The sequence below is a fragment of the Myotis daubentonii genome, chromosome 15 (assembly GCF_963259705.1).
Source record: "Myotis daubentonii chromosome 15, mMyoDau2.1, whole genome shotgun sequence".
Taxonomy (NCBI): domain Eukaryota; kingdom Metazoa; phylum Chordata; class Mammalia; order Chiroptera; family Vespertilionidae; genus Myotis; species Myotis daubentonii.
The window spans coordinates 30517187-30531365 of NC_081854.1; the positions used below are offsets into that span (position 1 = coordinate 30517187).

The following is a 14179-nucleotide window of genomic DNA, read 5'->3' on the forward strand; positions in this document are numbered from 1 at the left end:
AAAGTTTTAATTTCAGACCATCCTTTGTGGTTACTTTAGGTCTCTAAGTTTACAGGGCTGCCATGCAGGCCTTCCCTGAGCTTGTCAGGTTAACATGTGGCCCCTTTTCATCCACACTAAGTTTTTTAGAAAATATTTGTATCTGGAGTATGTTTGAGCAGCTTGCTATTTGAGTAGTGTCGTCGTGCAGAATGGCTCCACGGCGTCATTTCTGTAAATCCAGTGCTCTCACAGTCACTCCTCTGGCCGCGAGAAGGCCTGACCCAGGCCTTCTTCCTCTGCTGAACGTGTTTCTTTGTTTTCCTCCTTCCCATGAAAGAGCCACAGCACCCCTTGGTGACGCCTGGTGAGCAGTTTGCAGACTACCTGCCTAGGACTGAGCAGTATTGGGTGAGGCTTGCCCGAGACGATGCTGGGTCAGAAGCAAAGGAGAAGAGAGTGCTGAAGGTAGCCCATGCCATGGCAAAAGCTTTCTTTGATGACTCAGCATGAACCGTCAGCCTGGACCAAAAGTTAAACTGAGTGAGGTTGTCTTCCCTCCCCGTCACTGGTGTGATTTAAAATAAACTGGACTTGGAACAAGGCTGCTGCAAAGGTTGTCTTCTGTGCGGCCCTGCATGCACCAAGGTCCTGGTGGGGCCTGCCAGGGCAGGGCCAGGCTGAGGGTGGGCCACCCACACCGCAGGCGGCACTTGAATATGGAGTGGCCCCAGGAAGCATGCTCTGGTACAGACTGGAACATTTGTGCTCTGTGGGCAGGTTTCTCTTCTGCAGAGCTAGGGGATGAACCTTCTGATTGACTGCATATTGTCAACCTGGAGATGTGCTTTTTAACTTAATTGTCAGAAGTAGCCCTCAGACTGCCTGTATGAGTTTTCTTGTTATTTATAAAATAAAATAGCTGTTGGCTGGACAGTTCTGCTCCTTCTCTGCCACTGGCTTTTCTTGGGGCTCTCTTAGTGATCAAGTGCACCTGAAGCCTCAGGGACCGATCCCATAGCCTTGCTGGGGCGGAGGTAGTGGAGCCACCCTCTATCCTTCACCCCTGGGGCTCCAGGTTGTCATTTGCAAAGTGACAGAGAGGAAGGAAAGCCGAGGGCAGTACCGGAAGGCAGCTGCCCCACTGTCCATCCCCATGCAGTTGCTGTGTAGTGCCTGGCCTGGGGGCAGAGGTTCCTCACAGCAGAAGTCCTGGTGTGTTAACATGCTGGCTGGTGCCTGCTCCAGGGTGAGTGGCAGGAGACTGCTTTTCATTTTTAAATTTGGGGTCAAAAGTTGGGCTTTGAATTACTACCTGGTGCATTTTTTCATCTTAAATATCTGCAACAATGAGAATGTAGGATCTTAGTTTTTAGTTAAGGGGCCAACATCCCATTCATCCCATACTTTACCTGTTTTTTTGTTTTTTTGTTTGTTTGTTTTTCAAAAGGGAATACCTCCCTCCGGCAGAGCAGGGCGTGGTCCAGGGCTTCAGTGGAAGAACAGGGGCCAACGTAACACAGCAGCAGCCCTTCCTTCCACCTTGCCTTTACCTTCTCATGACGCTTGGCTCCAACCAGCTCCCGCTGGTGTGAGCTTGTGCTCTAACAGGACCCGGAGGGGAAATGGGCTTTTGCAGGCTGATCAGAAGTGAGACGCTCTCTTCTTGCAATAGCCTGCCCGCCACATCTGCTCACCGGAGCCTCCCTCTGGGTGTGTGCCTTGCATTGCCCAAAAGAGCCCTGGTCATCGGGGAGAGGCCAGGTGGGTGTTAGCCAGCATGGCGCCTGGTTGGTTGGCATGGGTGGAAGGGTCAGGGATTCTGCGTTTCGCTTTTATTTGTGGCACTTCCCTTGGGTCCTGGGCAGTTTGAGTCCTTTATTGACATTCTGTGTAGAGTCCAGCTGGAAGCTCCTAGGACGGCTGAAAAGCCAGGTGAGCGCCGCAGCTGGCCCCCAGGAACTGCACGCAGGTCCCTCGGCCTTGCTGTCTGACCGTGTGACAGGAGCACACTGCTGGATCGTGCCGCTGCTAAGGCAGGAAATAATTGGGAGATCTTATCGGCTTCAACACAGTTGTCTATTATCAGAGGCCACTTTTCTTAGAGGAGCCTATAGCTAAAAGACTGGAAAGAAGGTAATTTTTAACCAACCAAGTTGAAAGAAAAGTACCCTCCAGAGAAGCCTCTGGACAAACAAGTACGTGTTTTGCTGTCATGTCCATGGGGCTGCTGCTAAAGATGCAGTTTGAGTAAAGAGGTTGATCAGAACCCAGGAGGATTAAAGAAAGGCTTCCAGGAGGGTTGCTGTCTCTGCTGTTTAATTGCTGTGATTAAAACACCAGGAACGGTGCCTTCGGTCTGCAGCAGCGGGGAGGTGGGAAACGACACAGGACCTCAGTGTCCCAGGCACAGCGGCCACGCCTGCTGTCCTGTTTGTCAGTGACTGCGTTGCCTAACTGAATGCTCTTGACACCCCGACGGCCACGTTGGCCACGAGTGGCCAGCATGCAGCCCCTGCCTTGCTGGAGCTGGAACCGCAGGAGGCGGCCATGTCCAGGTGGGCAAGGCCCTCTGCTGGCTGATGGTTGTTGGGAAGCCCCCCTTATACCCACCCCCTGGTGGTTTCCCACCCTTTTTCTTACTGGTGCCCATCGCCCTGCCACGTCAGCCCTGTGGACACCGTGCCGGGGCTTCTGGAAGAGCTCCATGGGGTTTCGAGTGTGACGAGTTCTCCGCTCTCCCCACTTCCCAGGAGCACCTGAGCCCTGTCTGGGTCGGGCTGAAGTAAGAGGAATTCGCAGGGGTTGAAGTGTTGGTTTTTAAAAGCTGTTGACAGTGATGTTTATTGCAATTGGACATGTGATTTTTTTTTAATACCAAGTTGGTACAAGCAGAAAACCAGTGGCTAGGTGGCAATACAAGTACAGTGAGGGACCAGATATTGGGTGGGTCTGCTGGTGAAAGTTAGCCTCTTCAAGAGGCTGCCCACGTGAGATGTGTTGCAATGAGAAGGTGACACAAGTGTTGATTATATCAGAGGATGGCAGGGAGGGGACGCTTGTTCACTGGCATAAAGGAAAAGGGATCAGCTCTAGCTCCAGTGAGTCTGAAACCCACCTGCTGTCCATTGCTGAGTTCCATGTATGGAAGAGGCTTTCTGATAACTTCTGCTTTCCCAGGTGTTAAATCGGGAAGCAAGCTGTGCGTAGGTGGTTATCACCAGAGATCAGTCTCATCTGATCTCGAGTACAGACCACAGTCATCCTTTTTTCTGTTTTGCATGAGAGCTTCGACAGTGCCTTTCGAGTCCAGGCTGTCCAGGGTCTGACCTTGGGGTGTGACCATGGTGTCCAGCCGGAAGCCAAGGCACTGCCCAAAACAGTTGGTGGCCACAGGTGCTGGGACCAGGTGAGAAGCCACCTTGGAAGCTGTCGTGTCAGGCTAAGGACGGGCGTGTTGAGCTGTGTGTGGCGTGGGACTCCGTGTGGGGAAGGGATCTCACCCGGGAGCAGGGCTGGAGAGACCGCAGTGTGTCAGCAGGATTCCGAGGCAGAGAAACTCATGGGGAAGAAAGACACTCAGTACAGCCGCCCCATGAGAAGCACAGATGTTGAAGTTTAAGAAAATTAAAACAGGTTTGGAAAAAATATACTGTGAGATCCATGGGCCGTTAGCTGGCAGAGCGGGGGTGAGGCCTGAATGGGGTAGGAGGCCTCAGGCACTCAGTTTATGGTGAGGAACCTGAGATGGTGAACAGGGTTATTAGCCTAAACACATAGGAAAAGCTGGTGAGAGAAGGTGGGGGGCACATTTCAGATTCGTATTCACAGAGCTTTCCTACTCAAATAAGATCCTCCAAATGTGACAGAGGGACGCTGTTGGTTAACGGAGGCTCAGTTCTGTAAGTTGCAATTATCCAGCTTATAATTTTGTCACTAGAAGGAACTTGCATTAAAGACACTATTTATACAAGGATGCAAGTTTTCCAAATTTCAAATGACAATATTTATTACTAAAAGGAGCAAAATTTTTCCTTAATCTCAACACTGCCCCTTGCTTTCAGTTAGTGAAATATATAGTAATGGTCTGATTTAAACATTCATTAAAGAAAATTATTTTATTTTCATTTTGTAAATAACCAAGCTATTTTCCGAACTAAAAGAAAAAGGCTGAGGTAATGTTTTTAGCTGCTTCATTAATAGGAAAAATCAGAACATAGTCAACATTCCCTTTTGTCAATGCACAAAATGATTGCACAGTATTAGCAAACGGTTCACATGCACCATGGGAAAAGGGTGGAAAAAAGAAAACGCAGATTGAGACGGATTTATGTTAGAGTTCATTCACAAAAAGGCAACCGCATCAGGGTTAGTGGTTTCATGTCTAGCGTGAGGATGAGCTTCACGCACTGCTCACCTGAACCGTGCGGGTGTGTGGGTTTTAGGCTAGAAATGGTGATGGTGCAGATAAGCAGGGTCCAGCTGGAAGTGTCAGGGTTAGCCCAGTGTTTGGAGGCATTGGCAGATCAGTGGTCAAGGGCACGCTCACTCCTGTATAAGCCACTGAGTGTGCGTGAGGGCCACTCAGACAGTGAGAGTGCAGGCCCTGCTGCTCTGATGGTGTCAGTGACCACGCTAAAGGACAGGCTCACTCAGTGGCCCAGTGGGAGAGCCCGGTCCCAGGGCCATGGGTGCCAGAGTAGCCTGGAGGGCGCATGCGCAATGCTGGCCCTCAGCGCGGATTCCTTCCTCCTGAGCGTCCCACTGTCTACCTGGCCTGTGCCGACGTGGGGGAGCCCACGCGGGGCAGCGTTCCTCCTGACCGGCCTTTCCAGGCTCACACAGTGTGGTGTAGGCGTCATTCATGGAAGGTCGGTGGGTGCACAGTATGTCTGCCCTGTTGGAACTGATCACACTTAGAGAGAAAGAGAAATTGGTGGGCTGTGTAAGTGCTCTTGCAATATGAGTGCTGTAATGTTAAGGGACTAGAACTTACCATGCCTGCTTTGGGTGTGTCAAGTGTTGACCTCTAAGGAAGTAGCCCTGGCTCCTGCCTGACCTAGCAGGTGTGGATGAATTACTGAGGGCCCAGGGGTCCAGCCAAGACCCGTCTCCACCTTTCCTTGGGGCCTTCTGCCTTCATGGGTTTGGGTTGCTGCTGTCACCACATCACCAAGCAGTGGCAGCACAGCTGGCGCCCTGCATCCTGTGGCACAGATATGATGGGAAGGGCAGCAGGAGAGGGTGTGCACGGGTGTGGCGACAGCCTGGGCAGCCTGGGGCCTGACCCCTGGCGCCGGCGCACAGTGAGCTGTGTGTATCTCGGGCAGCTGGTAGGGGGGCAGCCCAGTGAGGTGGGTGTGTGAGGCCTGCCGTGCTCCCCCGGCCCCGCTAGGCTTCCTGTGGCAAGCTCACACCCACCCTTGCTCTGCCCCGGTGGCTGCCTGCTTCCCTGAGGTTTAGGAGCACGTTTGCACATTTGTCTCAGGCACTTCCATGGTGGGATTTCATGTGGAAGCAAACTCCAAAAACATTGAGCCATCTTCCAAAGCATTGCTTCCATCTCCCTCAGGGGTGGCCCCGTTCTGGCACCGCCCCCGCCATGTTTCCCTCTGCCCTTCTCACCCGTGCCAGCACCTCCTGCGTGCCTTCCTGAGCCCGCGCCCCTACGTGTTTCAGAGTCTGCAACCCTTGTGCTTCCATAGTTTTCAGACATTCCATATAGTCTGTAGTTCACATTGTCCAGGCACATGGAGACACTGTAAAAATACAGCTTTGTTTTTTATTTTTAAACAAAGGCAACTGCACTTTTTCTTCTTTTAAGGCTGAGTTAGGGACACTTCTGGACACTTGGGGCAGGTCGTTTTTCTAGCGTTGCTTACTGATGGTCTTGCCTGACGTGGCCAACCCTGGCCAGAGAACAAAACTAGCCCGACACCTTACGTTCACAGACAGATTCCCCTCATTCCTTCTTTCTCTTGACCCTGTTACTTCGCTTTTATGCTGAACTGACCAGGAGCCAATGCTTGTCCCGGCAAGGTTTCCTCAGTACCATGACACTGCGGTGTTTGTCAGCGATACTCAGTACTGTCAGTTGGTTGTGAGGGTCAGGCAGTACATTCAGCTGTGGAAGTCAATGTCTTAAAACCTAGTAGGCACCTTTATAGCAACTTTCTGAGACCAAAGGCAAGAAAACAAATGGAAGACAAGACCTATAAAAGGTAAAGAAACTGAGCTTCCTGTAGAAAAGGGTTGCATCTTCCACCCTTCGTGTTGAAAAGTGTCTTATTGTGCACGTGAAATTGAAATAAGCAAGTGCCCCTGGAGGAGGCCACTGGGGGCGTCTCTGAGAGCACCCTTGGGCCTCTTCGCCCCCCCTCCCCCTCTTGGGTACAGGTGAGAACTGCCTGACAGGAAAACCCTGCCCTGGGAGAATACTGGTGGTGATTGGGTGTCTTTAAAGAATAATCAGAAACCCAAACCAACAAAAATCGCAAAAAATGGAACCATTGGATTCACGCCCCAAGTATTCATCTTTAACAAGTCCTCAGTGTCTTGTGGGATCTGAACACCTCCCCAGTTCTCAGTAATGCCCTTTGGTTTGTCAGGGGGGTGGCCGCATAACTTACTGAAAGGGAACGGGAGCACCTTGATGACCAGGCTGGGACGTCAGGTATTAGCCGGGACACGGGGTTGCTCCGTCTGTGTGCCCTGAGTGCCAGACAGGGCCCGAGGGGAGTCCGTGCACTGGTGAGACTCACTCTTATCTTGGGTTTAGCGCATGTCGGAAAGAGCCTGTCATCCTACCACGAGTGTGTTTATTCACACCACACACCATGGTGTCTCAACAAGACCGGAGTGTAGTGGTCGTTAGATGTCATGGACTTCCTAGGAAAGTGAGTCAGAGAGTCCTTGCATTTTCATGACTCTCCTCCCTCGAATGACTTAGGCAACGGGTATTGCATTTTTGTGGATGCACTGATTTTTTTCTATATTAGCATCGTCTTCCTTGTCAGTTATTTTGGCTTATGTACTGCATACCTCATCTCTGTCTTTGGGAATCTGTGTGCTAATGATTACAAACCTAAGAATTCAAAAGGATGGACAAATAGGACTTTCCAGGAGCCGGAAATCACCCAGGCATTGTACAGACATGAAGCGGACTTCAAAGCACAAGTAAATCCGGTACACGGGGCTCCTTACTTTGTGGTAAGTGGAACTAGTGAACCAGCAGCACAGACCTGTTACCTGGTGACTTTACAGGGTAACGTCCATTCCAGCTCTCCTAGGGTAAGGTGCGAGTGCAGGCTCCAGCCTTGGGCGGGTGAGGTGGGCATGGGGTGGCGACCCCTTCTCCCGTGGCCCAGCCTAGTATCTCAGGTATCTCAATTTCTCTGCCCCAGAGCATGTCGGGAGAACTGACTCTCACAAGGTTGCTCTGGAATTAATTAAAACTTGTCAGTGCTCTGCACCAGTGGGGGCAGCCATGACACATGTCTATTTTCCCCAGTCCCACGTGTCCTTGTTGAATTCAGCACACACACATCCACGAGGAACGTGCATGAGAGAAGCAGGTCAGCAGACTTGGCCTGGAGTTAGGGGACTGGTGCACCCATCGGACAAACCTGAGGCTCTGGGCAGGTAGGAAAAGCAAGCTGGGCTGAGCGAAAGCATTCGGCCTCTCTGCAGGGATGCTGCGAGGCAGCCTGGTCTTTAGTCACACTGCAACAATTAAAGAGCTTTCTGGTCTCTCCGACCGTGTTTTGGTCTTGGTGGAATCTACTTGGAATTCACCAGGAGTGCAGGGAAATGGCTCTGCCCTCTGTAGGTATGGAGTGCAGGGATGGGGGGGTGGGGGGGGGAGGTGTTGATTTGGTTTTCACAAGTGTGTGATTGGCAGCTGGACTAGTGATGGAGACATCTAGTCATGAAACCACTACTGCTTCTGTTGAATGAGGTGCGCTTCTGTGCTGCTGCTTTTATGCATCTAACAACCTCATGGTGTTTGCATGTAAATATATAAACCTGCATTTGTAGGTACCATTTTTGTCATGCAGTTATTGGAATGTACAAAAAAAGTCTGTAATCTTGACAGAGAGTTGCAAAGAATTATAAACCACATATCCCAGCATGATGATTCTTAGGGCTGCAAGGAGCAGGCATCTTTATTTGGTTCACTTCAGGTCTGCAGCAACCACTTGATATTAAAAAAGAGGAACGGAAAAAAGATGTACAAAAAGATGTGATATCCCTTTAGAAAGCAACATTATCAGAAATGTATTTCCTACGGATCCTCCCTCCCTTTCCCATGTCTCCACTCCCCAAAAAAGACCCCAACCTAAACCAAAATGTGAGAAGGAATGGGGATTGAATGTATAACAGAAAAAAAATAAAACTGAATTTAACTGGAACATGCTCTAATCTTTAGTTTATTTCTGGTTAAAAATATAGCAATCCAGTGCAGTGTAGTAAAGAAATCTGCTTGAAAGGTAGCAGAGAAACAGCTAAACATAAGCAAAGCAAGGCAGAGTCATAGGCGGGCTGTACCCAGGACGACTGTGGGACTCACCTTAAGGACCTTCCCAGGTGTGAGCACAGGGGACCTGGGTATGGACGTGCCCGTGGCCCCACAGACACGTCCATACCCGCTGGCCGGGCTGGCTCGAGCTAGGACCATAGAGCACTCCAACATTCTGGAGCCTTGTTCTTTTGTTTGGATGACAGAGCAACACTGGTGGAGAAAGCAGAAACCCCAGGAATCTGTTTGTGCGTGACTGAAAGTTGTGTTACATATTTGGGGGGAGATGGATATGCAACGATTTCTCAGGAATTTTTAAGCCACTTGATTTCAACCACATTCTGTCCTGGGACTAGACCAGCTCCGGAGAATTAATGAGGCATCTGGGAAGAAGAGGCATGTCTGTGGGGGAAGTTGCAGGCACAGGACAAAATGAAACTCGTGGGCTCAGTGACGTGGGAGAAGATGGTGTCATGAAAGGGCTGCGGACGTCTGACAGGGACATGGGAGCCTGGATACCTGTCCTGCACAGTAAGTACTGGAAGGCCGTGCTGCAGCCCAGGCGCGATGGCCCAGGGGCCGCACTGCTCCCTGCCCTCTGGCACCAGCCCGGCGCCTCTGCAGGCTCTGGCCATCTGCAGCCTGGCTGCCCTGGGTCTGGTGGGAGGATGGGGAAGAGAGAGGGACAGCAGGGAAATGAGGACGTCGCTGTGAGACTCGGGGTGGGGCCTGGCCTTGCAAGGAAAGCCGTGGGGCAGTGCCGAGACCAGGGGTCTGTTTTTTGGGGAAGAGAAGAGCAGACAGACCTCTGCTTCCTGAACTCTGCAGCACAGATTTAAAACAGATAAAGCCCAGGCTGCTGCCAGCCAGGATGGGACACCCTCTTCCCCGCACCTAGCCCACACTGTCCCCCAATTCCAGGACAGAGAGGAGAAGCAGAGTGAGCTGACTCCCCGCGTCACACCTCCCGGCCGCTGCTCCCCCCGCGGCCACAGCTGGACACTCAGAGGGGTCGTCCTCGGTGCCTCCTTTCCCACGTCCCTGGACGGAGTGTGATGGCGATGGCGACGATTTTATTGTTTTTGCCGCTGATTTGCTGGGATCCCTTTTCTTTCCACTTCAAGCTGGAGGATCGGCGTGCTGGCCTCCTTCTGCCATGCCACACAGCATAGTGTTATACAAGCAAAGAATTTTGGCTAAAATCCAAAAAACATTACCCAGAAAAAAAGGCAAACTGTGAGTAATACCCAATCGTGTGGTTCTGTGAAGAAACTCGGAAGTAGCTGTGGGCTGTCCGAGTTATGATCCTTTCCTTTTTGTTGTTTTGCTTTTAACGTCCCCCTTTTGTACACCAACTGGTATTTTTGCTAATGTGACAATTTCATCAGATGAAAAAGTTAATAAACAAAATGGCGACTCCGATGTTTAGCAAGATCACCATGGCTACCAGGATGGGAGCTGAGCCCTGGAACAGAAGGAGAGAAAGGGTTGAGCCTGGTCTGGATTGTTCTCTCTCTGGCCATACCCACCCCCCAGCCCCAGACCAAAACAGGAGGTTGGAACCAAACGTCCAGCTCTTCAGAGCATGAAGCCCTGCAGAAGTCAGACCTGAGGAAGAGGCCGCCCCTGGACTCGGGGTCTGCAGTCACTGCCCCGAGCACTCTGGCGGCTGCCCTCCCTCCTGGTGCCTCAGGTCTCTCCTCACGTAAACACCCCACACCCAGCTCTGTACAGCTGGGACTTCAGACACTGCCACTGGATTTCAGATGCAGCCCACCCAGAGTGGCCCCGAAATTCAGCCTGGGACCCCAAACCATCAATGGGAGAACCTCTAATAGGCCTCTGAACACATCTTCCTCCCAGAAGCGGCTCCAGCTGTGCTAACCGCCGTCCCTGGGCCGCCCGCCTCCCTCGCCAGCGGGAAGGAGCACTTGTCTTCTGCAGCCTTTCCTGGGTGCCCAGCGCCCAGTGCCTCAGGGCGGAGCCCACAGTCGCTTGGGCTTGTCATCTTGAAGCCTTAGTGATGGGCACAGGGCCTGCCCCCCGGAGAGGCCTCTGCTGGAATGCCCCTCCACTCCCCTGTCCTGGGGTCCCCAGCTACCCCTCAGGACCAGACATTGGTCTGGCAGAGTAAGTACCAGAGCCCAGCTGGAAGCCTGCACCTCTTCCCAAGGGAGCTCCATTTTAACGCTCCCAGACCCGCCAGCAGAGTTAAGCGGGAAACTACGGAACCCTTCCTGCGCCTCCACCTGCCAATCATCCGGCTGTCCTACAACAACCACATCCGCACACACGGGTGCACACGGGCGCACACACCACATACATGCGGCTGCACATGCACACACATTCCCAGCTGCCAGAATGGGGGAGCGGAGTTGTGGCAGCTGGCACGCAGGTCCCGGGGCTGCTCTCCACGGGGGCCGAGGGGTCGGGCGGGGAAGGCAGACTAGGAACCAGCCCGCCAGCAGAAGACAGGCTCACAGGCCTCAGGGGAAGCAGAAATGGCCTCGGGGCCAGCAGGCTGTCTTCCGATGGGCAGCTCCTCTCCCAAGGGAGCATCGTGAGGAACGGGACTCCTGGGGATGGGCAGACACCGACCCTGCCCTGCAGCGGCACCAAGTCCCAGGGGCCAGCCTGGATGGCGGGCAGCACACAGAGGCTGGTTACTCAGTCGGGCTCTGCATGCCCGTGAGGCAGCCCCCAGTGTTCCTCTGGGACAGTGGGACTGTGGCACGCGGCGCCCATCAGCATGTGCGGGAGGCCCTGTAGGCGACACTGGTCCAGGGGGATCGTGTGGGACCACACAGGCATCAGCCTGGGGTGTGGGTCTGAAGTGTGTTCCAGTGTTGCTTCTAGGCAGAAGCCACCTGACAAAGGGTCCCAGGAGGTACCTCGGGGTGCAAGAGCTCTCCCCAGCCCCTGACAGGTCCTGCCCAGGGGTGTCTGTCCTTCCCTCCAATCCATCCGCCTTGGGAGTGGTGCTTCTAGGTGAGTTTCACAGCTGAGACACGGTCCTCACTCCTGAGCAGCCCCGGTGGCCCTCCGGGGCCTGATCAACCTGGACGACAGCCCCACCCGGAGCCACTGGTCCCACAGGCCTGGGTGGGTCAGAGCCTCATTCTAACGAACTCCCGGAGTGCCCTGCGGTGCCATACTCAGAGAACCGCGGCTTCACAGGAAGGGCCGAGGGGTGGACAGCCTCACAGAACTGTCCGTCTCACCCATTAGAAAGTAGGCCTTGGAGCAGGACACGTGTGTCCCGGCAGATGGGACCACCGTGCCTGGCCCGCAGGTAAGCGGTGTGGCCTGGACAAGGACCCGACCCAGCCTGACGCCCCTGCTCTGCGCCTGGCCCTGTCTCTCCTGGGCGGGACTCGTGGGCAGTGGTGGGGCTCACAGGAGACTCCAGCACAGGGAGTTGGAGGCACTTGGGGCAGGTCTGGGCGAGGCTGGGTCCCATGCTGCCACCTTCCTTTTGGGAGCTTCCAAACCTGCCCAGGTGTTTCACTGAAAGGATCCAGCCTGTGACTAACCTCCCGAGTCTCGGTCTGATGGAAATGCCCCCAGCCCTGCACTGGCTTCCCGGGAGGGAGGGCCCAGTCCTTGGAAGCCAAGGCATCAGCCTGGGCCACTCCGGACCCCCACCCCACACACTCGGCTAGAGCTGAGTGTCCGGACGGGGGACGAACCTGGGCCCTCACTCCCCACGGGCAGCCACTCACCGCGCTGGACTTGAGCTCGTCCCCGGTCTCCTCGTCGGACTCCCGGGCCACGGGCGCGGACTTCTGGGGCGGGGAGAAGGTCAGGTCCCAGCGCAGCAGGCGCGGCTCGGCTCTGTCGCCCAGCCGCAGGCTCTCCAGTCTCTGCACCGCGGGCTCCGCGCCGGCCGCCGGCCGGACGTTCTCCTTGTTCTGGGACTTGGATCTCAGTCTCTGCGCCCCAAAGCCCCGGTCCTCGCCCAGGCCGCGGCAGGCGGCCCCCCTACTGTAGCGTCTCTTCTGGGGGTAGGCCTCCTGCCCGTGGGAGTCCACCCTCAGCAGGGGCCTCATTTCCATCTCATAGTTGCTCAGCTTTTCCTCGTCCAGCTCCAGCAGCTTGGCGCCCCCTGAGCTGGGGTTGCTGGCCCGAGGGTGGGAAGTCCAGAAGGCAGGGGGCGACTCCGTCCGCCGCTCCCGGGGCTTGGGGTTCCCGGGCTGCTTGTGGCCCGAGCCCCGGGAGCGGAAGTCCTCCGCCGGCTGGCCGCTGCGGAGGGTTCCGCTGCGGACGCCCCTGGAGGCCCCGGCCTTCTCCTCGCCCCAGCTGTGGCGGCCGTAGTCCCCTCCTCTGCCCTCCAGGAGCATCTGGATGTCCCCGCCCCGCTCCTCGTCCACCGACACCTGTCGCGAGAAGTGGGCGACCTTGTTCCTGGAGGCAGGGGCTGGCGGGGGCGTGGCCGAGGGGCTGGCGGGGAAGCTCTGCAGGGGGCTGTCATCGGGGGTCAGGTCCGAGGGGGTGGTGCCCTTGCGGTACAGCTCCGGGCTCTCCTGCTGCAGGGGCGTCCCCATGGAGATCACCTCGATGTCCTCGCTGGAAGCCTGCCGCTTCGGCCGCTGGTACTCGAGCCCTGTCCGGGGAGGAGCGGGCAGCACACCGGCTGGTTACCCAGCCCGAGGACGGCAGCACAGGCTGGGACACTGGTTCCCAAAGCCCCTCCGTGGACCCCAAGCCGCCGCCCACCGGTGCTTTGAGGATGACCGGTCCCGACAGGCAGTGGTGGCAGCAGCTCTGGCCCAGCCCGGGCTGCAGGCAGACCAAGGCTCAGTGTGCAAGGACTGGGGCCCCGCCTACTCTGGGGGTCTCGGTCCCGCCCCCCCATGGGGCCCTCCTGAGGATGAAAGGAAGCATCTGCTGCTAGGTGACCTTCGAGGTCTTGTGGCCTGGGGAGGGGGGCCTGTCCGCCCAGGACACGGACCTCTCCGGTGGCCTAGGCCTCTGGTGGCCTGTTCTTCCTGCCCCACCCCCCTGCTTGGGCTCCCCTCCCTGCTTCCATACTGGAGCCTCTGAGCCAGGGCAGGAAAGGGCCTTAGGTGTGGCCAGGATTATCAGCAGGGGCCCGGCGCCCCGTCTATGCATCCACCATGCTGTTGGCATGCATGGGGGCCTGAGGCGGTGACCAGAACAAGGCAGAGCTGTAGACGCCCACAAACAGTCCCTGGGGTGTTTCAAAGGGCGAAGGCCGCCAAGGGGTGTCCCATGTGGTCCTGGATGAGCTGGGGAGACAGGTGCTGGGACTTGGGGCAAGCAGTCAGCCCCCTGCATCTGCACCCATTTGTCACATGGGGTGTAGTCTCCCACCCCTCTGCAGCCATGGGACGGGGGCACGGGTGGTCTCCCTCTTCCCCAGTCCCCAGCACAGAGAGGGAAACAGGCCAGGGGGTGTCTGAGGGACCACATGGAGAACTGCCCTCCCTGGGGTGGGGGGCCCTGGCCCCATCACAGGACTCCCATGACCCTCCCCTGACCTGCCTGACTGTGATCTGGACTTTCTGGGGCCCAGGCCCCTGCACCTTACACCCTAGGGTCCCAGACAAGCCTGGACACCAACCCTCCGGGGTACCCTGAACCCCACGCCCCAGAGCGGTGCCCTCATGCTCAGCTCCAGCACCCTGTCAGCGCCACCAGTCTGGAGACTGTGCTCCGCTA

At 55.5% G+C, this 14179-nt stretch overlaps 2 protein-coding genes across 6 annotated transcripts in view; one reads left to right on the forward strand and one right to left on the reverse strand.

Annotated features, from left to right (window-relative positions):
• Nucleotides 1-583, forward strand: part of KLHDC4 (kelch domain containing 4) — a 48593-nt gene extending 48010 nt beyond the window's left edge. For all 5 annotated transcript variants that reach the window (XM_059667123.1, XM_059667124.1, XM_059667122.1 and 2 more), the window contains one exon: nucleotides 320-583. In XM_059667123.1, coding sequence (XP_059523106.1) covers nucleotides 320-492 — 173 coding nt within the window. In that variant the 3' untranslated portion in view covers nucleotides 493-583. The remainder of the gene's footprint in view (nucleotides 1-319) is intronic.
• A 7796-nt stretch (nucleotides 584-8379) lies between these two features.
• The window catches only part of JPH3 (junctophilin 3), a 94011-nt gene continuing 88211 nt past the window's right edge, over nucleotides 8380-14179 (reverse strand). The window contains exons 4-5 of the mRNA XM_059667120.1: nucleotides 12220-13100; nucleotides 8380-9962 (exon numbers count right to left, since the gene is read on the reverse strand). Of these exons, the coding sequence (XP_059523103.1) occupies nucleotides 9882-9962; nucleotides 12220-13100 (962 nt within the window). The 3' untranslated portion in view covers nucleotides 8380-9881. The remainder of the gene's footprint in view (nucleotides 9963-12219; nucleotides 13101-14179) is intronic.